Source organism: Amphiprion ocellaris, chromosome 7 (assembly GCF_022539595.1).
Source record: "Amphiprion ocellaris isolate individual 3 ecotype Okinawa chromosome 7, ASM2253959v1, whole genome shotgun sequence".
NCBI classification, from domain to species: domain Eukaryota; kingdom Metazoa; phylum Chordata; class Actinopteri; family Pomacentridae; genus Amphiprion; species Amphiprion ocellaris.
In genome coordinates, this window is record NC_072772.1 from 3523342 (window position 1) to 3547594 (window position 24253).

General features: G+C 43.1%; 3 protein-coding genes across 6 annotated transcripts in view; 2 read left to right on the forward strand and 1 right to left on the reverse strand.

The window, feature by feature from the left end:
- Nucleotides 1-1126: 1126 nt before the first annotated feature.
- mfsd1 (major facilitator superfamily domain containing 1) lies at nt 1127-17300 on the forward strand. Of its 3 annotated transcripts, XM_023281233.3 has the most exons (18): nt 1128-1231; nt 2634-2895; nt 3098-3150; nt 3533-3645; nt 3787-3829; nt 3920-3987; nt 4352-4460; nt 4593-4695; nt 5142-5240; nt 6299-6410; nt 11475-11531; nt 11888-12044; nt 12750-12847; nt 12981-13093; nt 13217-13264; nt 13454-13520; nt 16769-16874; nt 17088-17300. In XM_023281233.3, exons 2-18 carry the CDS (start codon nt 2739-2741, stop codon nt 17145-17147), a joined length of 1563 nt encoding a protein of 520 aa, XP_023137001.1. In that variant the 5' UTR covers nt 1128-1231; nt 2634-2738; the 3' UTR covers nt 17148-17300. The 3 variants fall into 3 exon arrangements, with proteins under 3 accessions (XP_054868518.1, XP_023137001.1, XP_023137002.1); XM_055012543.1 differs by having other exon boundaries at nt 1127-1231; nt 16769-17204; XM_023281234.3 differs by lacking the exons at nt 16769-16874; nt 17088-17300 and adding an exon at nt 14988-16576 and having other exon boundaries at nt 1134-1231.
- Nucleotides 17301-17749: 449 nt separating this feature from the next.
- LOC118471057 (P2Y purinoceptor 3-like) lies at nt 17750-18913 on the reverse strand. Its single transcript, XM_055012544.1, has one exon. The coding sequence runs from the start codon at nt 18840-18842 to the stop codon at nt 17859-17861; it is 984 nt and encodes a 327-aa protein (XP_054868519.1). The 5' UTR covers nt 18843-18913; the 3' UTR covers nt 17750-17858.
- Nucleotides 18849-24253, forward strand: part of schip1 (schwannomin interacting protein 1) — a 221218-nt gene continuing 215813 nt past the window's right edge. The window contains exons 1-2 of one of the 2 annotated variants that reach the window (XM_035953303.2): nt 18849-19409; nt 19640-19727. In XM_035953303.2, the coding sequence (XP_035809196.2) occupies nt 19387-19409; nt 19640-19727 (111 nt within the window). In that variant the 5' untranslated portion in view covers nt 18849-19386. The remainder of the gene's footprint in view (nt 19410-19639; nt 19728-24253) is intronic. The other variant, XM_035953304.2, reaches the window with a different exon arrangement.

Consider the following 24253-nt stretch of genomic DNA (forward strand, 5'->3'; position numbering starts at 1 on the left):
TGGTATACATTACAGTCACTTCTGTTTTCAGCCGAGACAGATCGGAAAGTGTTCCGTGCTCTGTGTTAAGCTGGAGAAGGCTGCATGCCAGACATTTTTCTTGTATTATTTAGCAAGTATTCATGGACAAAATGTTTTTTAGGCCAGCAGAGAAGGCCTTGCAGGCCCTGACGGCCCACCGCTGCATGGTACAATAGTTCAGGCTCACTGATCAGAATGTTGTAATTGTGTTTTATTGTGTGTTTAAAGCAATCTGATGTTGTAGCAGAATACACCTGAGTGTGGCTGTTCAAACATTTGCATTATGGTAAACGGTACATGGACTGAACATCCGCAGACGGAAGTCATTTGGTTTGAGATAAACAGTGACACACAGTCATGACTTACTTTGTCATGTGCTTATTGTTGTGTAACATAGTCGGATGGAAACTGGTGCCTAAATTAATATTCATGAATCAGATTCCAGACAAAAATAAAAAGGTCTGCTGTGGATTTTGTGCTGCCTCATAAATGCTGATGTGTGTTCCCAGCATTGAGAATAATTTAAAGAAGACTGCGCAGTGACCCATGCCAAGAATTTGAAGTTGAGTTTAACATAATAAGCAACAGTGATCAGAAGTTAAAACTGGAAATGAGACAAACAATAAATGGTCAGACGGCATGGGGCCAATAAAGCTCTAATGCTGGAAAAAAATGCCTTCTTACTCATTCAGAAACACTACGGAAATTATCACCACCTTATGGAAATCATCTTTCAGGCCACCTGACATATCCAGTCCAATATTCAGCTTCATGGTTTTACTGAAGAACAAAAGAAAATATCTTTACAGCTTTCTGTTAATCTTCTTCACGTCTTTTTTTTTGACACCAACTTTGTTTTTAGTTGTGTATAATCACCTGAAAGTACAAGTCGCTGTGTTTTTGTAAATGAGTTATTTATATCTACAGAAGGAGTGGGTCCTTTGCCTTGGAGACCGTCATACTGCAGCACCACATTGCACAGTGGCTCAAAATAGACAAGTTAATCATTAGGCATTTCCCTGAGTTCAACCAATCAGTGTCGAGACACATCAAGGCTGCTCACAAGTACCTAGACTCAAGTCAGCACTTTCTTCTCCACTGAAAACAGCCGAACTAGAGTTCTTGTGGTTGTAACACGCACAAAAGCTCAGGAAGCCCTAGACTGGCCTGCCAGGGTCCTGCAGAGGGAAATGGTCTATAGGCTGTAGAGGTGGGTGGTTCGATCCAAAAAACACTAATATACTATAATATAATATATTGAACGATACCAGTGAAATAAGATCAATACTTTAGTTAAAGCTTATCTCCTGTATTACAAAGACTAACGTCGTCTGAGCAGCATCAGTCTGCATTGTGAGGCATTTAGGGAACATCGGTAAATGTAGTGTCTGTCGATAAGCAAATGTTCAGCACGTGAAATGTTTCACCTGTAACCAGGTGGGACCAGGTGGGCGTGACGAACTGACAATGTCTGTCACGCTTTATTATCAATGACAATAAAAAATGAGCACTGTTTAAGGAGGCTATCCCTCATATTGTGATTTCATCGGCAACCCAGATTCTTCCTCATCTGACCCACAGAAAACCTACCCAGGAATTAGTCTGATCCTGAGACTGTAAGCATTTGCAGCCCCATCTTCATTCCAGATATGGACGACCATATACAGCACCTAACCTTTGTTCTAAACGTACCAACTACTGAAAAAGTTAGTCTGGAGTGTCGATATCAATATCAGTATCAGCGACAGTGGCCCTCTATTTACTTGGTATCGGATCGATACCAAATCTGGCAGTATCGCACACCACTACTGTAGAGGTTTACCTATACACTTGGAAGGGGAGGATGAAGTGAGGGTCACGATCTGCAGCCTCAGTGCTAGATGCTAATAAATCTGACACATTAGTCCTACATTATTTTTGATATAGATATTTGTTTTCTCCATCCAAGAAGTCAAAAAAATATTTCAGGGCTAAGGCCAAAATCACCTTAAAGTAATTTCTGCTATTTAAATTCATTAGATGACGATTGCAGAGCCTACTCTATGACTCTGTGAAGGTAGTGTGGCCATTACTCACAACTTGAAGGTGGAAAACTGTGTTTTTCTTTCATTTTAAAAGCAATTCTAAATGAATTATTATGGAATCTACTATCGCATTTGAAACTTTGAAATATGGGCTAATGTACCCACTTGCATGATTAAAACATCCTTCGAGATCCCATTTATGAATATGGAAGTGGGAAAAAAAACTCCTCAAAGATGAAAAATTCTTCAGGATTTTTGAAGATTCTACAAATTTTTTAACTTTAAAAGTCCTAGCTGCTTTTTCATATTCTTGATGGGTCAGTTTTGTCCTTACATAATATGTATGTTAAAGGTTGATTCGACTTTTATATATTTGCATAATCATTTTAGGACATCAGAATTGCTCTCATTTGGGTTTAGAATATCAGCCAATCAATAAATTAATTCATCTATTTGGAGACATGATATCCACATTAAAAGATAGGCATTTTAAAACATTTTTATTTATTATTTATTAATTTAGTTATATATGTCATACTTGCGGATGACGATGTGCGCGCTCCCGCCACTGCCTCAACTTCTCGGCAGGAACGCGCCCACGCAGCTGCCACGTGATCCGCCTGCCGGGTCATATGATCCGTCTTCTTCCTGTCTGGCCAACTTTTACACTGAGCGGCTCCCAAATAAACGAATATGGCGGACTTGGAAGAGCGGCAGAACCTGCTGGAAGATGAGGACGAGGACCGGCAGACCCCCAGAGGACCCGGCAGACCGATGCTGCCCATCTGCGACCCCAGTCACCTGCTGCACCGGGTGGTCGTCCTGGTCTTCATGTGCTTCCTGGGCTTCGGTGAGCAGTTTTCAAGGCGTCCTGACGGTTTTTTTTTTGTGGAGATTTTGGACTAACTTAAACGAAATAAATCATTTTGTGTACAAAGAAAGCTTGCGGTGATGTCAGGTTGGAAGAATGTGGTGTTGTTATTGTTGCTGTTATTGTTATTATCATTATTATTATTCCTGTAGTGTGTTCTAATGTTGGTCCTTTGTTCCAGGAAGCTACTTCTGTTATGACAATCCAGCTGCACTTCAAACTCAAGTCATCCAGGTGATTCAGTCTCTAGAAATGCAAACTCACACACCAGGTCATTGTACCACAAAAGCAATGATTCTCATAGATTAATTTAGGGCTGAGACACCAAACTTCATGTGTGTATCTTATACACATCCTCTATGTCTATATGTAGTTTTTTCTATCATATTTTATAGATTCTCCTTGTTTTCATATATATTTATGTGTGTCATGTGTATGTAAGGAGAGAAGTCAAGTGCAATTTCATTATACATTGTGTAAAGACAATAATCTGACTCTGAAGAGCAAAATCAACATGAAGTACAGCCAGAATAATCAGATTCACCTCTTGGTTAAGACTCTGTTTCAGAAGCATATTGAAGATAGTTAAACAGGACTCTGATGTCTGTCCTCCCAGGATATGAAGCTGAACACTGCCACATTCATGCAGCTGTATGCCTGGTACTCTTGGCCAAATGTGGTTCTCTGCTTCTTTGGAGGATTTCTGCTCGACAGGGTCTTTGGCGTCAGGTAGAAAGACCACTGGTTCACTGTAATTTTGCATTCCGTGTGTGTGTTTTGTTACATATTTTCACCAAAAATGAAAGTGAAAGAGTTGTGTTGTTTTTGGTGACATCATCTGGGTCATTTTACAATCTTTTTTCTTTCCAGGCTGGGGACTATTATCTTTTCTCTCTTTGTTTGCGTTGGACAGGTGGGTTAATTTGAAAATCTAGATATGAGAAAGAGAATGTGATATACCAAAACTGACTTTGTTTTTTTTTACTTTTCCACCTCTGCACAGGTTATATTTGCCTCAGGAGCTTTGCTGAATCGCTTCTGGCTGATGGAAGTTGGACGTTTTGTGTTTGGGTAAAAAATTAGATTCTTTCATTTTACTTTAGACATACAAGTGGCAAATATTACCTCCCTAACCTTAAACAACCCCTAGCCAATACACAGTATTATATATGAGATAGATAGATAGATAGATAGTATTAGAAAGGTACAATGTGAAAATAGAACTAATAATAATACGCACACAGCAACACATATTGTACCTTTTTGCTTTCAACAAGAAATTCTATAATATTCACCTCTCAAATCTCCAAAACTGAGCCCAGCGTGTCTTTATTTCACAGGCTTTTAACCGCACAAGGACTTTAAAGTCTGAGATTCAGGTTGGTGTTGTTCAGTCACGACATGCACCTTTTCCTTGTTTTCTTTTCTTGTCTAGTATTGGCGGAGAGTCCTTGGCTGTGGCCCAGAACACGTATGCAGTCAGCTGGTTCAAAGGCAAGGAGCTAAACCTGGTGTTTGGCCTTCAGCTGAGCATGGCTCGACTGGTAAGGACACTGCCCGGAGAGCATGTACTTAAACATGCCTTGAAATGAAATGTTGTTGTTTTCTTGGACTATACAACATACGTGTTATCGATACTGTGAAGTCCATTCTCCTTCCTCTCTGCTCGTCTCAAGGGCAGCACAGTGAACATGAACATCATGGGCTGGGTGTACGGGAAAGTTGAAGACCTTGTTGGTTCTCCTGGGCACACTACGCTCGGTGCATCACTCATGATCGGTAAATATTATACACGTGTGATTAAATTTCTTGCTTCAGTCGAGCAGAATAGACTTCCAAGTGTTAAATATTGAGATTTGGTTACATTTGCTCTATCTAAGTCAGCGTGGGCGATACCAGATCCTTTCTCTGTAACTAATGATCTCAGATAACACAGCGGGCAGAAGCAGAGGGAAAGAGAAGTGGTATAGAGAACTAAAAGTGCTCCTGGCTGCCTCAGATGACTCACTAGAGTCAGAAGTGTCACTTCTTGTAATTTCAGCAGCTACTTCTTACTGATGTAAAAGCGATTCCAGTTTTGCTCACCTTGCAGTTGTCTTGTACAGACTGTTCCCACTGTTGGTTAAACTTTAATCTGACCTTTTGACATAATAACAGTACAATCAGCCAGCAGTCATCAGTCACCCCGGTTTAGGCAACTTATTTTGTGCTTTTTCTCTCTTCAGCTGCAGTAACCTGCCTGTTTTCACTATCGTGCGCCTTGGTGTTGGCCTTCCTTGACAAAAGAGCCGAGAGGATCCTTCAAAAGGAACAAGGAAACACAGGTAATGTATTCTAAGATAGTGTCTTTTTTATCTTGTGTCTTCCTCTTTAACCCACATCCGTCAATAACTCCTAGAAGGAACTCCACAATCAGGAGAGAGTTTAAGGCCATGTTTTGTTTGTGTTGTTATCTAAAATTGACATTTCACCTCGGCTTCCCCCCTTTGTCTGTTGTGTACTTTTCTGTCGCACCGGTGACAGACGTGTGCCAGAAGTATTATGTTTTTGGGTGGTCTTGTGAATGAGATTTCTCAGGAACACTTGGAGCGATTTCCATTACATCTGGAACAAATGTTCACTTAGACTAAAGGATGAAATGAGCAGAAATTGAGGATCTCACAAAGCATATTTCTGCCTATAACTTGAGAATTCTTAACCTAAATGTGATAAAATTTTACACAAATCAAATAATGATAAATTGATGGTATTTAATGTCCAAATTGGTCGCCTTCATTATGGCATCATAGTGTTCTGTAAAACACTTTTCTGGACATTACTCAAAGCCACAGATTGTGATCAGATGTCACATTTGGCCCAACATTGAATTTCTAACACTTATATGTATAATAACAAAAAAAAAAACAATAATTTATAAGGTGGGCATATTGAGTGTCCACCTTGAAGCTAATTATACAGATCTTCATTACTGCTGGACTGAAAATGTATTGAATATCCTTATTTTAGAATTTGTAGCTTTTTTTGCAGCAACTTCCATATTTGAAGCATTCTCCTGTCATGCCTACAACTTTATGTTCTGACAGAATTAGCCATGTTATTATCTATGCATATAAATACATATACATAGATTTGATTCTGTTTGTTCACTGACTATATCAGGAGTCTAGACAGATATGGTTATAAACTACAACTTGACTTTTTGTCAGAGGAATACAGTCATGAGGTTATAATACTAGGTTTTCTGATGACAGGGACAGTGAAGTTCAATGTTGTATATATTTTTTATTCTTATACAGAGAAGTCATTGTTCTTCTTGTAGAGTTATTGAAAGCGAACGGTGGGATTAAACCAGCCCTGTGTGTGTTTTAATTCTGCATTTTAGGCGAGGTGATCAAGCTGACAGATGTGAAAGATTTCCCCTTCCCCCTGTGGCTCATCTTCATCATCTGTGTTTGCTACTACGTCGCAGTTTTCCCCTTTATTGGACTGGGACAGTGAGTAATACGTCCCTGCTCTCTCTCCAGTGGTTTTCACATGTCTATATATCGCTCAGCAGTAAAGCATTGTCCCGTCTGTGCTCCTGTGTTTCTCATAAAGTACAGGAAGCCCGACATGCATCACTAGGCCATTCAAATGCATTATATTAATTTATAGATTTTATTTATTTTAACTATACTTATCATAGGATAACGTTATTTCTTTTACACCGACAAATCAAAGATAAGATGGTTTTACCTTAGCTGACATGTTTCAACTGCAACTGCAGTCTTCTTCAGAGCGTCATCTGACGTGTGCTGACGTGTCCTTTTTATCATGTGACCGGTCTGACAGATCTGTCAGAATCTGTCAGATACAAAATAGCTCTTTATTTCAGCACATGGGCAGAGAGAGGAGTCACTCACCTCCATCACCTTCTGGATGACAACACATTTAGGACACATATAAACTTATTCCAAACATTTGAAATAAGAAATGGAAATTTTCTTCAGTACCTACAGGTAAAGAATGTGGGCGTATGCCATTTCCCTCATAAAATTGTAATTATTATTCTGTCTGTGTGTATGGTCTGACTATTCTCTGCTTTATTTCAGTTTATTAACCCTCTACCTTTTTAAGTAGGATGGCACCATGGACTTCAAGGCTGTGTGCATGCACTGGTGGTGTCCTTTCCCTATTGCTCTTGGGGTTGCTCTCTGGCTCTGCGGGGCCGGCGTGGCTCGGGCCCCTCTGCCTGGGGGTGGGTGTCCCCGGTGTCTCTCCCTTTGAGCCCTGGGTCTGCTGGGTCTGTGCGCTCTCCCGGGGCCTTGGGGGTGGCGGCGGCTGGTCTCTTCTGGGGCGCCCTGGCTGGCCCTGGGGTTTGGGGTGGGTCGGCCCTCCGGTCGCTCCCCTGTCCCTTCCTGCTCTGCTCCCCTCCTCCTCCCTCCTCTCCTGCCTGGCCGCTCGTCCTCGTCCCTCTCCCTCCCCTGGGGGGGCTGGGGGCCCTCGCTGCCTGGGGGTCTGGCATGGGGGCCGGGTGGTCTCTCTGGGGGGGTGGCTCTGGCTCATCCGGGCACAGGCCTTGGTACTTGCCTGTGTGCCGCCACTGGAGATTAGTTTCTGCTGGCTGGGGGCTTCTGTCCGGGCCCGGTGCTGTCCTGGGGAGTGGTGGGGTGGGTGGGGTCTCGGTGGTGCTGCGGGGTGGGCACCCTGCATCCTGGACGTGCCGGCTCCGGGGTGGGCGTGGGGGCTCATGGCCCTCGCTCCCTGGTGATGCGGCCTGGTCCTCCCTCCAGGGCAGGGTGCTGCATGCGGCTGGCCCGTGGTGGGGCTACGGCGTCTGCCGGGGCGCTGGTCTAGCGCTGCGACTACTGGGGGTTTTGGTGCTGGCTGGGCCGGTCGGGTTCGGGTGGGCCCACCTCGGCCTCTTGCCTCTGGGCTCTGGGGGCCCTCTGCATCAGTACCGGTGGTCTTACTACCTGTCTCCCCCGCTGCTCTGTCCTCATGGGCCGGATCCACACCAGACTGCCTCTTACTGTGCACTTCACATACTTCGCACGTCACTGTATATAGTTACTCTTAGGCACATATAGGGACATGACAGTTAGGGCCCTGAGAGCAGGTGGGGGCAGGAATGATGGGCTCTGTGGTGGGGCGGATGGCAGGGCTCTACGGCCTTGTCTCTTCCCCATCACCCTCTTGCTTGCCTCCCCTGCTCTCTAATTTGTTTTTAATGCACTACACACACTCACAGCTTGGGGGTAGGTCTGGGACGGCTCGGGGAACTTGGGCCAGGGTAGGCTGCAGAGTAGCCATCCTCTGTGGTCCTCTGGCCTGCCCCCTGGACGCCTCGCCCAGCCTCCCCACTTTTAATGCACCACATGACACTCAGGGTTACAATATCACGGTGCAGGGATAATGTCTCCAGTCTGGGATCGGGAGACATGTTAATAGTGAGTAATGGGGGAGATTTCACTAATATGGCCTCGCTGGTGGGACCCGGCCCCCTTATGGCTATGGGGTGGCGGGGGTGGACCATCATCCGTGTTGCTGTGGCTGGGGGGTCCCCGGGACCTGGGGGCTGTGGTCGGGGGGGGTTCTCCTGCATGCCCGACGGGTCCAGGCTGGTGCGATGGCTCTTGGTGGGCTGCGGGGGCTGGATTGGCCGTCCTGGTGGGCGCTGTGGCTGTACTGTGGGCTGGTGGCATGTGGTGGCTCTGTCCTGGTGGGTTGTCAGGGCGCATTGCGGGGAGTGGGGGCCCTGGGTGTACTGCGCTCACCTGGGGCCTGGTGCGGGGGGTATGCGGGGTGCCTCCTTGTTGGCGTCGCCGGGCCCCACCACACTGTCCATTTCTACCCTCTGGACTCGCATCGGGTCCCGGCTCCGATTTCCTCTGACCGGCTCCCGGTGGCGGCCTGCCTTGTGATGGGCTGGTTGCCGCCCCTTCGGTGGGCCGCTCGGCCCCTGTGTCTGGCTTCCTGGCTGCGTGGGGCCGTTGGCCCCCTCGGGGGGGGGGAGGGGGGGGGTGGTTGGGTAGTGGGGTGGGGGGTTTGGTGGGGACTGGGGTGGGCGGGGTTGGGGTTTGGGTGGCGGGTGGGTCCTCGTGCCCCGGGCCGCCTGGGTCGGTCTTGGCGCGCTGGGGGTGTTGGTAGCTGCTCCCTCTTGTTCTCCGGGTTCACGTCGTTCACAGTGGCCCCGGTGGCTCTCTGGGGGTGCCGCCCTGTGGCTCCTACGGCCCGGGGGGAGGGGTGCCCTGTTGGCTTGGCCCTGCCTTGCCGTGATTTCTGTTCTGGGCTTCGGGGTCCTTCACACTTGCATGTTTGACCAGGTCTCGCCAGCTACTGTCGAGTCCCATTTCAGTGAATGATGGGACCCACCAGAATGTGCTGAGAATCTCTCCAGTCTCTCTACCCTAAACTCATTCTCTCTTGCACTAGTATCCTCTTCTGGCCTATTCTATTCTATTCTATTCTATACTATCAAGACATCCACAATTATGGTGCTCAGTACCGTTTGTTTAATTATTTATTTATTGATTTTCTTTTTCTTTTGTGCTGGTTTGGTTTTCTTTTCTTTTTTTCAAATTTTTATTTATTTTTTTATTCATTGATGGATAGTTAGTAGTTGGGAATAACACACCACCTTACAATCTTTAATTGCAATAGCACCGCCTGTTAATTTCTATCCCTGTTCATCCTGTTTGTCCTGTTCGTCCTGTCCAGTCTTTGTTTCCCTGCACATCACTGAGGTGTAGCACTGCCCTCCCTGGCTTATAATAGGGAATTCTAATAAAGAATATCTGCTTAGCTTTCGGGGAGGGCCGGTGATGGTCACACACATGCACTAAATATTAAAATATTTGGCTGCAAGACTAAAATATGCATCGATCTCATACAATGTTGACTCCCCTTTTGTGGAGTTAAACAATGAGAACAAATGCAGACAAAAAAAAAAAAAGAATCTGTCAGATAGGCCACGCCCCCCGCCGTCCGGTGGTCTCTGGAGGATGGAGTCCCAGGTATTAGAGGGTGTAGCTCCTCGTCCCGGTTCATGGAGCAGCTCGCCTGCTTCCTGACCTCGATGGTCTCCTTGATCCATCGTTTATGCTTGTTGGTCTCCGATGTTACAATCCTCCCCCTGTCCCAGTCCATGATATGATTGTTTCTTTTGCAATGATCCATGATGGCTGATTTTTTGTTTTCTTGTTCGGCTTTTTCTTTTTGTGTTCTTGTGAGTCGTCCAGTTGTTTCGTTTTCGCATTCTGTCTTTTGTTCTTTTCGTCTTGTGTTGAATGATCTGCCTGTTTCTCCAATGTATGTTTTCTCGCAAGATTTGCACGGAATCTCATATATGATGTTGCATTTATTGTCCGGTTCTATTTTGTCTTTGGGATGGACTAATACCTGCTGGAGTTTTGTATGTGGTTTTACTGCTGTATTGATGTTGTGTTTCTTCATTATGCGCTTGTATGGGTTCTGTTATCCCATGGATATATGGGATGGTGTTTATGTCTTTGTTTTTATTGCCTGGTTGTTGTGTGCGTTTTGTTTGTGTTTCCTTTAGTTTCTTTACTTTGTTTTTAGCTTGTTGTTTTCCTTTGTTGATGGCCCATGTCGGGTATTGGCAGAGTATGAGTGCGTTCTTGATGAACATCATCCAAATATTTAACTATACTTCTTTATGCTGTTTGCAAATGCAGTGTGGGTTTTCAAAGGGTTCTCCAGCTTCCTCCCAGAGTCCAAAGACATGCTGATGTTAACTGGTGATTCTAAATTGTCCATAAATGTGTGTGCTTGTTTGTCTCTTTGTGTAGCCCTGTGATAGACTGGTGACCTGTCCAGGGTGAACCTTGCCATCACCTTAAGTCAGCTGGGATAAACTCCAGTCCTTTCATGACCCGACAGAGGATTAAGTGGTGTATGGAGGATGGATGGATGGATGGATGGATGTGCTTCTTTACTTTGTTAGGAATATCAATGCTCTATTTTTTGGTAGATTTTTCTTATTGAAGCAAAAATGGAGCTTATTCCTCTGCTAAGGCGAGGCCAGGTTTTGAGCCCAATAACAATATTTCAATTGTCACTTAACCTTGGGTGAGGGAAGAAAAGAGGTTGCATCCTAAACAAGATGCCATTGTAGTCAAATTGTGTGGTATGAATTAAATAGAGAACCTCCATTAAATTAGTACAATGCCTGTATCTGAGGATGAGCATCCTAGCCATGCTGTGTTGTGATCAAACCACCAAAGGGAGGCAGAGGGAGTCAGAAATGGAAAAAATGGCTTTGCAGTGAAAGAAACCAGTTGCAGTTATCTCAATCTGAATTCTCTTCACTGAAAGGCACTTTCAAATCACTTAGCAACTGACGTTGGTTTTCCACTGAGGGTCAGTGCTTACAGAGCAGATAGCTGCTGCGCAAAGTGGGGACAGAAAACAATGTAAAGAAGATTGAGATACCCGCTGCAGGAGTAGATGGAACTTCTCCTCCATTTGTCGTCATATCGGCATCAGCACAAAGGCCAAGCAGTGCTGTGAGCTCAGTATCTTGTGTGTTTTTTTGTTTTGTTTTTTTTTATTTGCAGGGTGTTCTTCATTGAAAAATTCAACTTCTCCCCAGCGGAAGCCAGAGCTGTCAACAGGTAACTCAGGTCAGGTGTAACAGGCCACTGACACCAAGCTGCCTGAAGGCTCTAACATCATTATAGTCTGCTGTGTTTCATGTATCTTGTACTTTTTTGCAGGACATAGTAAAACACAAAAACGTCTCATTTTCACCTTGCATATAATCAGATTTCTCCAGTTTTTCTAGTAAGATTATTGTCATTTATTAGCTCAAACTGCAGAATGACAGTCAGATTTTCATTTTTATACAGTAACATATATAGTATTTATATTTTTGTCAGCATTGTTTTGTGGATTTTGATTCTTAAAAGATTTATATTCATCACCTATCTCTTAAGCATAGACCTCTCATGTCATTCTTTGTATTCCCCAGCATTGTGTACATCATCTCCGCCCCTGCATCTCCAGTCCTGGGCTTTATAGTTGATAAGACTGGGAGGAATGTAATTTGGGTAATAATTGCTGTGGTTGCAACACTCTGTGCCCACATGATGCTGGCCTTCACTTTCTGGAACCCATGGATCGCCATGGTAATGCCCCCGGCAACCTATTGCACGATACACTTCTCAACAGTCGTAGGACGAATGAATCTCAGTGTTAGCAAAAGGTGTCTACCAATCATTAATCTAGGTGTGTTATCTTAGGAGTGTGCATGCTAGGTAGAGTCCCAGTGGTTGCAGAAGTTTCCAAAACACAAAGTAAATTTAAAGTTACTTACATTTCTGTCCTACTTGTACTTGCACACCCATCGATTTGCTGTGCAGCCACCGTGTTGTAATCTGAAGCCTTTGTTAGAAGGAATAATAGAAGTTTGCGTAGGCAGAAATTAAAACATTGATTGTGTTTCTCTTTTTAACAAAGAAAGCTATGTGTGGCTAAGTCACATGGATGGCTGGATAGCAGCTGGAACTGAATATGCAGTAGAATACAGAGTTTTGTTTAAAGCTCTTGAAAACTTGGCATCGGATCTCGAGTAGTTTGGTAAAATTATAAATACTGTTGAATTTTATCTGCTTCTTCAGGACTGTGTTTATCCTAGATTTGACTGATAGTGGTCTAACAACCCAAAAACTGTCCTGATACTGATATACTGTTATACAGACTGTATATTCTTGTGTATATAATCATACAATATGTAAATTGTGTTTTTGCTACATCTTACCAAGAGATTTTGTGGAAATCAAAGGAACATATAAGCAATTTTGGAGCATGTATGTCCTTCCTTTGTCTTCCAGTCGCTGCTTGGTGTCTCATACTCCTTACTGGCCTGTGCACTGTGGCCCATGGTGGCCTTTGTGGTGCCTGAGCATCAACTGGGGACGGCCTATGGCTTGTATGTACCCTCATCTATGTTATTATGTCTCACATTGTGCATATTCTGCTCTATTAGACAATCCACCAGCAGATAATTATAGCTGTTCTTTTTTTATTGACACTGTTGTGTATTTTCTGCCTTTGTCCACCAGCATGCAGTCGATCCAAAACCTGGGACTCGCTGTTATTGCCATTGCAGCTGGAGCCCTCCTAGACACCAGAGGATACCTGGTGTTGGAAGTGTTTTTTTGCGCCTGCATTTGCCGTCAGTATTTCTAGTCTTTTTATGTGTGTTTATGGAAGTCTAGTCTTTTAAAGTCCTGCTAGACACTTTTGAGTGATGCTGTCAGAGATTTTTCACATTGGTTTTCGCTCTGTTTTCTTGCAGTTGCTCTGATGGCAGTGGTGATGCTGTACTTTGTGGATTATCTCAGAGGTAACAGAAGAATGGAGCTTTGAATTCTCTCTCGTCTCCACTTTCACTCTCTCTTCATTGCCCCCCCTCCCCAATCCAGCCCTGCTCATCTTCCTTTTCTCATGTGCCATCTCTTGGCTTTACTCTGCCACTCTTCAGCACCAGACTCACTCACTTCCTAATCTTCTCCATCTTGCTCTCTCGCTCCAGGAGGAGATTTGAACCGGTCAGCGTCAGCCAGAGCCAAACTCCAGAAAGAAGCCACTTCGGCTGCAGAGTGAGTAGCTTTGACCCTCCATCACTGCTTTTCCACCCACTTACCCAATAATTAGATGAGCATCTCAGAAACATATTGAGCAAGTCACACACATAATCAAGTGGCACAGACGTAATGCCGATAGGAAGACTTGAGAGCTTAGAAAGAGCTCTTATACTAATTTATTCTGGATGCGTCTTTAGCTGAACCTGTTGCAGTTGGTGTAATATAAATCTGTTGAAATTACTCCAGTGTGCAGGGAGGCAAATATAAAAGATTTAACAAACTGAGCATGATTTTCAATATGATAGTTGGTCAATGTCAGTGGTTTTGTCATTAAGTAACTCAAGCTGAGGTTTTTATGGATTTGTTTTTTGATCATATTCTGCCCTGAAGCTGCATGAGTCACACGCAGAGAAATGAAATCAATTCACTGTGTATTTACAACTCCTAGTTTTTAAAAATAAATGCAAAATAATTTACTCTGTTCGGGAGTGTAAAGAGGGTACAAATCACGCTGTCACTGATGTGTTGGTTGATTGGGCTTTAATTGAACAAAATATTTGAGTCATTGGTCTAGAAAACTTGCTGGTTTAATGTGTTAATTGTCAGTGTTGGCAGTTTTTTAGCCAAACGTTCACAGAAAATAAACATTTTAATATCTATCTTATTGGAAACAGATGTGCACATGCAAAAACTTTGTAGCAAATTCTGCACCAGAATGAAATCTTTATGCAGAAAAGAGTGAGGATCCACTCCCAGCTGCTCTCAAACAATATTTTATTGATAATTGCTGTGTGACATTTCAATCAATAAGATCTCCTTTGGGTACAAATGATATCTTACAAATAAAATATGTCTTCAAACAGTGGTGCACTCACCATCCACGTTTGAGAATCGTTTATTACATCACTAATAGAACATTTTCCCTATTTTAGAGTATCAGCAGGTGAAAATCAAAAGAAATTGTAATTTTGTGAGTGAAACATGCACACTGTATTTCACTGTCTTACTTCAGAGTTTTCCATGTTTTCAAAGGTGGTGACCTCTTTTTCTATTTTTATTTTTTCTAACTACACAACATATAACGTTAATAGTGAGCGAAAGACAAACATGACATGTTTAACTTGTTTACTGTAACATGGTAGAGGTTTTCTGTATTAGCTGACCAATCTAGGAACATTTATTTAGGCCTTGGTTTACAAATTCATCTATCTTGACTGCTGCGTGTCATTAGCACACCGCCTGTGGTTGGCTTATTTTGCACTGGCAACATTAAAATTAACCGCACTAGCTGTCATGGTGGTCACGACTACTTTCTGTTCTCATTCTTTGCATGATATTAGTCACAATGGGTGGGAATGGAAGTTACATCTGTCTCTCTCTGCCTCCAAAAACTCTATCTAATCTATCTGATTTGTACTTTGTTGGATTTTATATTTAGACTGACCAATGTTTTCTGGTCCATGCTGTCATGATATTTTCCAGATGATGATGATGATGATGAGCCAACACACATGGTCCTGGGCTGCAGAGCCAGCAAGCTGCACTGTCCACCCCACAGCTTTCAATCTACTGCCATGGGGCAGGACTGCGGTTCTGACTCCACCCAGTGATCTCATCTGTGGTTCTTCACACAAAAACTGACTGTCTGGCATCAGCTATTGCACAACTCCGTGTAAACAGCTGATTGCATCCATATCAGGACACTGACAAATGACACCGGACACCACACTCACACTGACTTTATTTCTGTCCATATTCACTCAACTCCTGACTCCTCAGTGTGTCTAACTTCAGCATGAAGTTTCTTCTTCAGTTATAGAAGAAAGTTAAGATGCTTAAAAAGTGTTTTCAAACATTTTAAATGTCAGAACTATTAATCAGAAGGTGTGTCTAGTGGGAAGGTAGAATTCCTGATAAATATTTCTTGATTTTATTACATACTATTGCAACTCATGATATAGAATTCCTATAATAAGTCAGTTTTTATAGGTATATTGGGGTGACTTTGGGTGTTTTTAAATGCATTTTATTCTCTTACTGTTATTTGCCTTATTGCAGACCACTCAGCAGCTCACTTATGTGCATATCATCTTTCAGCATTCACAATAATTACCAACCAAAATCGTCCATATTGGACTCTCCTTAGGCACAATGGGTTCATCTTCAATTTTAATCATATGCGTCATTGACCTTTTATGATGGATAATCTCAAAAAGAACATAGCTCTTTATTGTTTCAATCTTTATTGCTCAGTTCTTTTATTTCTTAATTTCTTTATCTGCTGTTGGCTGATTTGCGAGGTTCATAAAAGTTTACTTTCTGTCGCATCATCAAATAGTACATTACTGTAAAGATAAGAAAAATAGAAAGGGGCACTTTTGAATGCATTTTTCCGAGTAATGATATTCCCAGTTTCAAGTTTTATGAACTCTTTCATTATTGTGACCTTTATAAAGAATCAGTTCCACATTTGAATTATATTTTGAATATTGCATTTTGCTCATACATCAAGCTCAGGTAATTAACTTCTTGTTAGCCAAATTATTACTCGAATGATGCAGCAAAATACTCAAGCACTCTGCTTAGTTCTCATTGTTTCAAGCACTCTGCTTAGTTCTCATTGTTCCAGTAATGTAGAAGCAAATTTGTGTCGCTGTGCTGATTTCTGAGTTGCAGACTGTGGATGATTAACATTCACTACCTCAGTGGGGCAAATGAGTCCCAATGAAATTCTTAACAGAACATTCAACAGATGTAGGAAGATGGTCAGTATGTAAAGGTACAATGTAGGAATTGTACATGAAAATGACCACTGTGTCAAACATTTAGAAGCGTGCTGCTCTACTCACCTGTCAGTCATTTGCACTTTGAGGTATTGGACAGCAGTGTGGTCTTTGTTTCACTATAAATAGTTGTGTTCAACTATGAAATGTTATTGATCTCTGTACAAAATGATATGATTGTACAGCTGACAGCAGACATGAACAAAAGTCACTTAGAAGTCTTTTTGTAGAACCAAGTCACTTTTGATACCAAGAACTATGACAACCAATTAAACATTGTTTTGTTGTTTTTTTTAAAAAAACATTTGAATTCTCATTTTATTGCTGCAGTAGCTTTTCTCGACGATTTCTTTGCTGGTAAGTTATTTTCTCTGCTTTTTCGCAGCAGATTGGGTCATTAATCCCACTGAAAATATTTGCATAATTGTGCTCATGTTGGCTGTAGAGATGTTCAAGGTAGTCACGTTATTTTTCCTGCAGGATTAGAAGGCAGCCCAGTATGATGACACACGGTGAGCTTGCTAGACTGACGCCCATGTCTGCTTTTGGTTTACGCAACCGGTACCTGTCCAGACTGGGCACACAGGTAAACAGACGTACACACACACACACACAACCTTTAGGATCAGACATGGCTCAAACAGAAATCCATTTATTAATTCAGTGAACTTGTATAATCTTGACACTGGAAATGGTTTTATTTAAAGATTTTACAGCTGTAGTGCTGCCACTTCAACTGTGGTCTTTTTTTCCTCTTTTTCTCTCCCCCTCTTTATTTAATCTGCCTTTGTCCTCTCAGCTCCCAGACCACTACTCTACCCATCTGTCATCACTTTCCCACAGGAGTGTTCTGAAATGATGCCCTTTCATTCAGTGGTCTGCTTGGTAACTTTGTGGCTCCAGACAGGAATGCACTAAAACAAAAAAAACAACAACAAAAAAAGAGGACACCCTTTAAAAAAAAAAAAAAAAAAAAGTTATAGCACTTCACGGTGTTTTTAACCTTCACCTGTTCTGGGTATTTATAGGTGTATCTGTTTACTTGTTAACATTATAGATTATTTTTGGATCAATCATCAGGGAAAGATGCCTAAAAAACATCAGAATTTTTTTTTTCCTCAGGAATTTGCATCATAAAGTTGGACAGATCTTTTTCATGGTGCATGATTTTTTTTTAGGGTTTGTTTTAGAGGTGCAACCCTCTGCAAACAACAGATGGCACCACTTCCCTCAAATGTTTAATGCCACCTCTTGCCTCAGCATCATTGCTTTTTAGTTAAAGCCTTAAACCTCCTCAGTTATCTGTTCCTCACTTTTGCTTAACCGATAAGTTACTAGAACAGGTTATAGTGTTCAAAAAGGGGGCACGAGTGGTGACGTCTTCTGGCTTGTTGAATGTTGACATGCTTTTTAATATATTTAATAATATATATAAATATAAATATAATAAAATCCGTTATAAAACACAGCTTATAGACATTGTCAGTGGAATCCGTATCATTGTGGCCCACTGATCCGTGATAAAAGTCACCGTAGCCTGCAGACAAGCGAATCCTCTGCTGGATGTTCTCTAGTCTGCGGACCTCTTTGTGCTGTCTATATCCACCGGACACACGCTGGGATGTACTCTCCTCTTTCTCCTCCACAGCCAGGCCCGGAGCCTCTGACGGTGCCGACCAGAGCCGCAAAAGTAGAGGAGGGGATTTGCGCAGCAGTTGAAACTGACTACCGGTTTCCAGACTTTGTAGCAGATCATGGCAACGTTCAGCAGAGAACAGTTTAGTGGCCTGTAAACTCTCACAAACAAGTAGACAGTGCGCGCAATGTGATAAGGCACAAAACACACTACAAACACCAAAGACACGACTAAGAGAGTGTGGAGAGACCTTTTACGCATACGCGCCGCCCTGACATTGGCGATGCAGTTCGCGACCCCGAGCGTCCTGATCATGGCGCAGTAACAGGTGACGGTGACTAAGAATTGGATCAGAAACGCTAGTGATAAAAACAGCCCATATGGAAAATACGCCTTAAACCCCCCCGGATTTGTCATTTCAAAGCACACAGTCATGTTATTGATCACACCCGTGTGCGTAAACACAAGTGTGGGTATAACCTCTGCATTGGCCAGTATCCAAACGGACCCTGACGTATAGAGGGCGAGTTTTTTGGTCCTGAGACGCACGGAGACGATGGGGTGGCACACTCCAAGGAACCGGTGAACGCTGACGCAGGTGAGAAACATCACGCTACAGTGGAGGTTGCCCAGGAAGAAGAATCTGACGGTTTTGCAGATGATGTTGCCGAACGGCCACATGTCTCCCATTGCGTTGCTGATGATGAGCGGAGGCAGGGCCAGGACGTAGAACAGATCAGCCACGGCGAGGTTGCTCATGTAGATCACCGTGCTGCAAGCGCGGCGCGCCCGGAAACGCAGGCACCACAGCAGGGCGCCGTTTAACGCCAGACCCAGCAGAAACACGAGGCTGTAGGAGGCTGGCAGAAGGATTCTTTGGTAGAAGCTGTTCACAGGACAGATTTTGGGTTCCTCCATTCAAAGGGGTCAACTCGAATAGGTTGACAGAAAAGCCAGTGCGTACAAGTCCAACCTTTGTAAAAAGCAATCTGACAGCCTTTCCACCTCACCTGTGTGCAGCTCAAATGAGTGAGAGACGTGTGCTTTAGTAAAAACTACCACTTAAAGTGTTTGTTCAACTTCCCTATTGTTCCTAGCCCACACCTTTACAAAAGTAAACCAGAAACGCCATATCTCGGCTATGCGCAAACAGACTGGCACAGTGGCGATGACATTTTTAAAAAGCCCTGGCAAACCAGGCAGAGATACAGTAGTATGCCGTTGCCCCTTTGCCCCAAGAGAGAAGACAGCGAAGAATAATTAACGCTGCGATTAAAGCTGATTGCCGAGTTAAATGACGCCGTCAAGGCACGCACGGGGGGACGCTGTATAAAAGAGGGGAGAAAAAACGCGCTCAGCGTCCCATTGGCTGCGAGAATTCTCCAAGTCTGGTCTCTCGCCGGCTGCTCCCGACTCAAAGTGTTCACTTCATCTCTGACTGCGGAGAGAGAGACAGCTCGTCATGCTGAGGAACAACACGTACAGGTTAGTATCACATGCAGCTGCTGATAAATGGAAGACAAGATGCGTTATTTGTATTTTTTAAAAAATCCTCCAGAACAGGCTGCTTCGACGATGAGTGACAGAATCCTGCACAACGGTGCCTCTCTCTGCAGCTCGGACAGGAGCTCATGCTGCTCGTATACCGACAGCATGTAGCATCATTGTCTTATGTGGAGAGTTTTTATGTCTCAACTTGAGTGATGTCCTTCCAGAAGCATGTACCAGGGACAGGAGGTGAGGCTGCGCAGCGGGAATCAGGCTCGGGAGAGGAAACACCTTGCTCTGTGCATCAATAACCAGGTAACACACTGTCTATTTGTGCTTATGTCACCTTTGCAAACTGCACTGTATATATTCCTCTATCTGTGGGTGAATGATGGTAGACTACCTTCTATTTTTTTCTGGTCAGGGAATGATGTAATGCACTTTCTGGTATTTTTGGAGCAGTAAGTTGATGCATATCCTGCTCAGCAGCACTTAAAAGAGAAATAGAACACGGTGTGGCATGCAAATATTCTAAAAAAGATCCTCCTCTGCAAAAGAGCAACATTCATGCATCTATTCCCCAGCGGTGCACAGCTGGAGAGACACCAAAAACATGAACAGAGAAAGATCTCTCCCAAACTACAGTAAATCTCTCCCTTCCTTTTCCTTCTTTTCACAACTGCTTTGAATTTTCTTTTTTTTTGCTTCCTTTATTCACCCATTCAAATGGCACAATCGGCTGAATTCAATTTGGTTTGGGAAATTGCTTTTTTATGTTGGCTTGAGGCCACTTAAAGATTTTTCGTCATGGCAGCAGCAGAAAAGGTCTCATTAATACTACATATTGTAGCCTGCGTTATAAATGACTTCATTTTCAGCAGTGATGGCATCGCTGAACTGCTCAGCTGAGTGGAGGTGACACCAGAGCTCATGTCACGTATGGAGGGTTTAATATATGTTTTGAAACTCAGGCAGCTGGTTGGAAGTGGCGGAGTTGTTGTAATTGGCTTCGCAATTGTAATTCTGCTTTGCTTGAGTCATCTTTAACAGAGGTTTCGTGATGTTTCCTTTGTGTGCTCGGGTGAGTGTAGGTGCACAAGTTCACCTGGGCGGATTGAGCCTCTGAATATTTAATGCCAGTGATGTAGTGTTGCGCATTATCGGCAGCTGGGGATATTGAGCCTGTGAGATCTGAAAGCACTGTTCCATCACAGCTTTCGACTTACGCTGCAATATATTACGAAGGTGCAACACACACACACACACGCACTCACACACTGTCACACACTTACTCTTGTTTATTGCATGTTCCCCTAAACTTTCTCATTCTGCCTCCAGATTTGTTCCACTCTGTCTGCCACTGCCTCACCTGACAGCAGAATTTCATTATCACTTTTCCCAAAATGATATTTCTAAATTGATCCGGCTTAGCTCTGTGAAGACTCACGTCAGGGAGAGTTTTGTGTAAGATTTGCGGAGAAGGACACAAAGAAGCCTGGTGAAGGACTGATCAGTAATTGGCGTGTGAAATATGTGTGAGGATACAAATGCAGGTTATTGGTTATTGAGGCTGCTCCACTTGCTGTGTTTGTGTGAGTGATTCAGATTCATTGCTGAGGCGGGAACCCCCCTGAGAAACACATTCATCCATCTAGCTATTACCCCATAATCAATGGGACAGCTGAATTTTACAGCCATGGACTTGTGTTGTTAACCATTTTACAGAGAGCTTATTTAAACATCCTGCCAAAGGGGTCACGTTTAATGGGGTTTAGCATGAAATAAACAGAACAGGTGAAATATTTGACATAACACATACAACTGGAATCTTGAAATCATCCATCAGTATCACGCATGAAAGCCCTTGTTGCTACTATTTAACTAAACATGAAAATATAATGCACAAGTATGGCACCCTTTTTTAATGAACCTGAATTTTTGCTCAACAGGAGCCCAACATACACGTAAACCCTCAATCACCTTTACAAGCCAGCATCAGTTTGCCAGCACAAACCTTCTGAGACATGCACAGATGTGGCCATCTGTAATATATAGAAGGATGTACATAGTGGGAGTGTGGTGCCAGGGAAGGGTGTCATATTTCAGAAGTGCATTATCGTCTCTCTCCCGGTGGGGAAGATCTGTGCTCAGTGCTGTTTGCGCTAGCTCACGATTGAGTCGTAATAACCTGCACAGGAGCTGGATGAGCCTGCATGCTGACAGATAGGCGTCTTTTGGACGCCACGGTCATATGATGAAGAAATGTGTATCCTCTGTGTGTGTGCATTCGTGCTCTGGTTCAATGCCACAGGAAAAAAATAAAAAGCATAATTTTTCTGCATTGATATGCAACATAACTCCTCCAACACATTTTCAAAGATGCATGGATGGATGAACAAATGCAGACATGCACATATGCCAGATTTGTAGTCATTTCCATCCCTTCACTGTGTCTTGGAAGACTGGTTTGGTCTCTAAGTGTGAGCTTTAGTCTTTGATCACTGGAAGAAGCCCCCTTACAGATAATGGGTGTGCATGTGTGCTCTCACTCCCTTTCCCACCATATGTTAACTGGGACAGCCCTCCCCTGGTCAATAGTAGCAGGGGGAATAGTCCCAAGTGCTCCGTTTTGCATTTTGATAGTCTGTATGATCATTTTCTCACCCTCACACCTCCTTCATCTCTACTCATCACACCCCATCCACCTCCACACACTTCTTGGCATGTCTTCTTCGTTCTCATTTTCAAAAAAATCTCGTGCCCACTTCTTCTCCCTTATTGATGCGCTCTTTCATCCCTCATTGTACATCTCATCTTCCCTCTTTCCAACCTCTCGAATGTTCAGCATTCTTCACTGCAGTACCGCCGGCGCAACACGTGTAGTTCTGAATGAAGACTTGTATTGTTTTTGTTCTGTGCAGGGGTTAATCAGCTTCCTTAAATCAAGTTGGCCAGCAGAAAATTAATAGACAATCAGTTGTGATAGAACATCAGTCATTGCATATCATGCAGAATTTCCAGGCTTTAGCTTTTTGAAGCTTCTCAAATTTGAGGATTTGAGGAAAGAGGATTGAATCAAAAGATTGACTGTTAATTAAAATACTTACTAGTGCAACCCTAGTGTACATGCCTTTAAAATGGGTCTCATATGGGAGCTATTTCTAGATATGGGATCTGTGTATGAACCTGAAATAATTGAGTTTATCTGTTTTTATGAACTGCTTGATTATAGATATGAAATTAACCCCCGGGTTTGTCATATGCAGCGTCCTTGTTGTTGCAGTTTCTTATCTCTGCCTTATAGGCCACTTTCCTGCACCCTCTCTATCCAGGTATTGATGGCTGTGTGAGAGCAGCAGCCTGGGTATTGTGTGAATGTATACTACAGGGCTCTACATGTTGTTAACCGATCGGTATAAAACAGTTCTTTCACTGCAGTTTCATTCAGTAGCAGTTTGTCGTTTAGATTTCATGTCAGTTTACCAAACCTGAGTGCCTTTCTCTTTTTTCTCTTTTCTTCTTTTACATTGTCACCCTCCTCTCACTTCAGCTATGTTCTCCTGCATAACTATATGAAAACACATCCATTTCCATTGCTTTACCCCATAGCTATAACACAAGCAGAAAATAACATTTCAAATCATCTAATCACATGAACACATCTGTAACACCAGTTGTACATCTCTCAGCAGGCTCTTTTTTTTCTACTCAGGGACTCGGGTGAAAGAGTAAATGTTGACTTCCATATTACTCCTTGCACGCACTGCGCATGTAAATTGATTTCCGATGTCACGATTAATGAACATCTCCACCGTTACAGCTCTTCTGATTGGGCATTTCCTCGGGCTGATCGGCAAGTGGAAGCTGCAGCTAAACAGCCAATAGTTGTTTGAGCGCATCACCTCGCTGCAATCAAATCCTCTGAGATCAGACTGATGTGTGTGTGTGTGTGTGTGTGTGTGTGTGCAGGTGTGTTTGTTCTTTCAGTGCACCATGTGCGATTGTGCGCATGTGTGTCTATGTGTGGGGGTGTTTATCTGGCTGGGAGACCACTGAAGGGCACAAAGGCCTGAGCATCTCTTTCAGACAGTCCAGGGAATGAATGTGTCTTGTGTGTATGTGTGTTTTTGTGTGGACATCCAGCTTTGTCTGCCATCGATCTCTGTGATAGAACTAGGACTCTGAGAAATTATGATTTTAATATCCCATCAATTAAAAGGAAGCAGACTTTCTGCTGCTGTTTTTCTCCCTCCTTCCTTCCTCTTTTCCATCCGTCTCCCATTTTTCAGCGACATAAAGCTTATTACTGTCTCCCCTCGCCTCACCTCACCTTTCACTCTATTGATTGCCCTTATTTTGATATTGAAAATAATGCGATTAACTTGCTTACATACCCAGCAGAAGAGGTTCTGTTAATATCCCTGTTTCTAAGCAATCATGCATTCAGCTATTGATTTAATAGAGTACCCTATAGGCTACAAGAAATGCGTTTCTCCTGTCACCAGCTGCAGTCATAATGCTCCCTTGGTATTTCTTATGTAACTTTAGTGCATTTTATCTGGTCCAAACATCCAGGATATTATGGCTGGTTGTAAAAGGTAGTTGCTGTAAAAAAAAAAAAAAAAAAAAAGAAAAGAAAGAAAAGCAGTAGCAGAAAATGACCAACACTAGTTATGTCGAGCGAGTGTTGGAGCCTTTGAGAACTCAAAGGAACAGTAACAGTTCTTTAATGAAACTTTCACCTTAATGTTCTATAAGGCCTTGCAGCTAGTCCTGCACATGAAGGAACACACGCGAGGAGAAGACATATTTCAGTCTTTTAAAAACTTCATTGAGAAAAC

Excerpts from the sequence above, each read along its gene's own strand:
- LOC118471057 (XM_055012544.1), bottom strand. The coding sequence starts at position 18,842 with ATGGAGGAACCCAAAATCTGTCCTGTGAACAGCTTCTACCAAAGAATC.
- mfsd1 (XM_055012543.1), top strand. The coding sequence starts at position 2,739 with ATGGCGGACTTGGAAGAGCGGCAGAACCTGCTGGAAGATGAGGACGAG. Across the intron at positions 2,896-3,097 it reads CATGTGCTTCCTGGGCTTCG|GAAGCTACTTCTGTTATGAC; the intron begins GTGAGCAGTTTT and ends CCTTTGTTCCAG. Across the intron at positions 3,646-3,786 it reads GACAGGGTCTTTGGCGTCAG|GCTGGGGACTATTATCTTTT; the intron begins GTAGAAAGACCA and ends TTTTCTTTCCAG.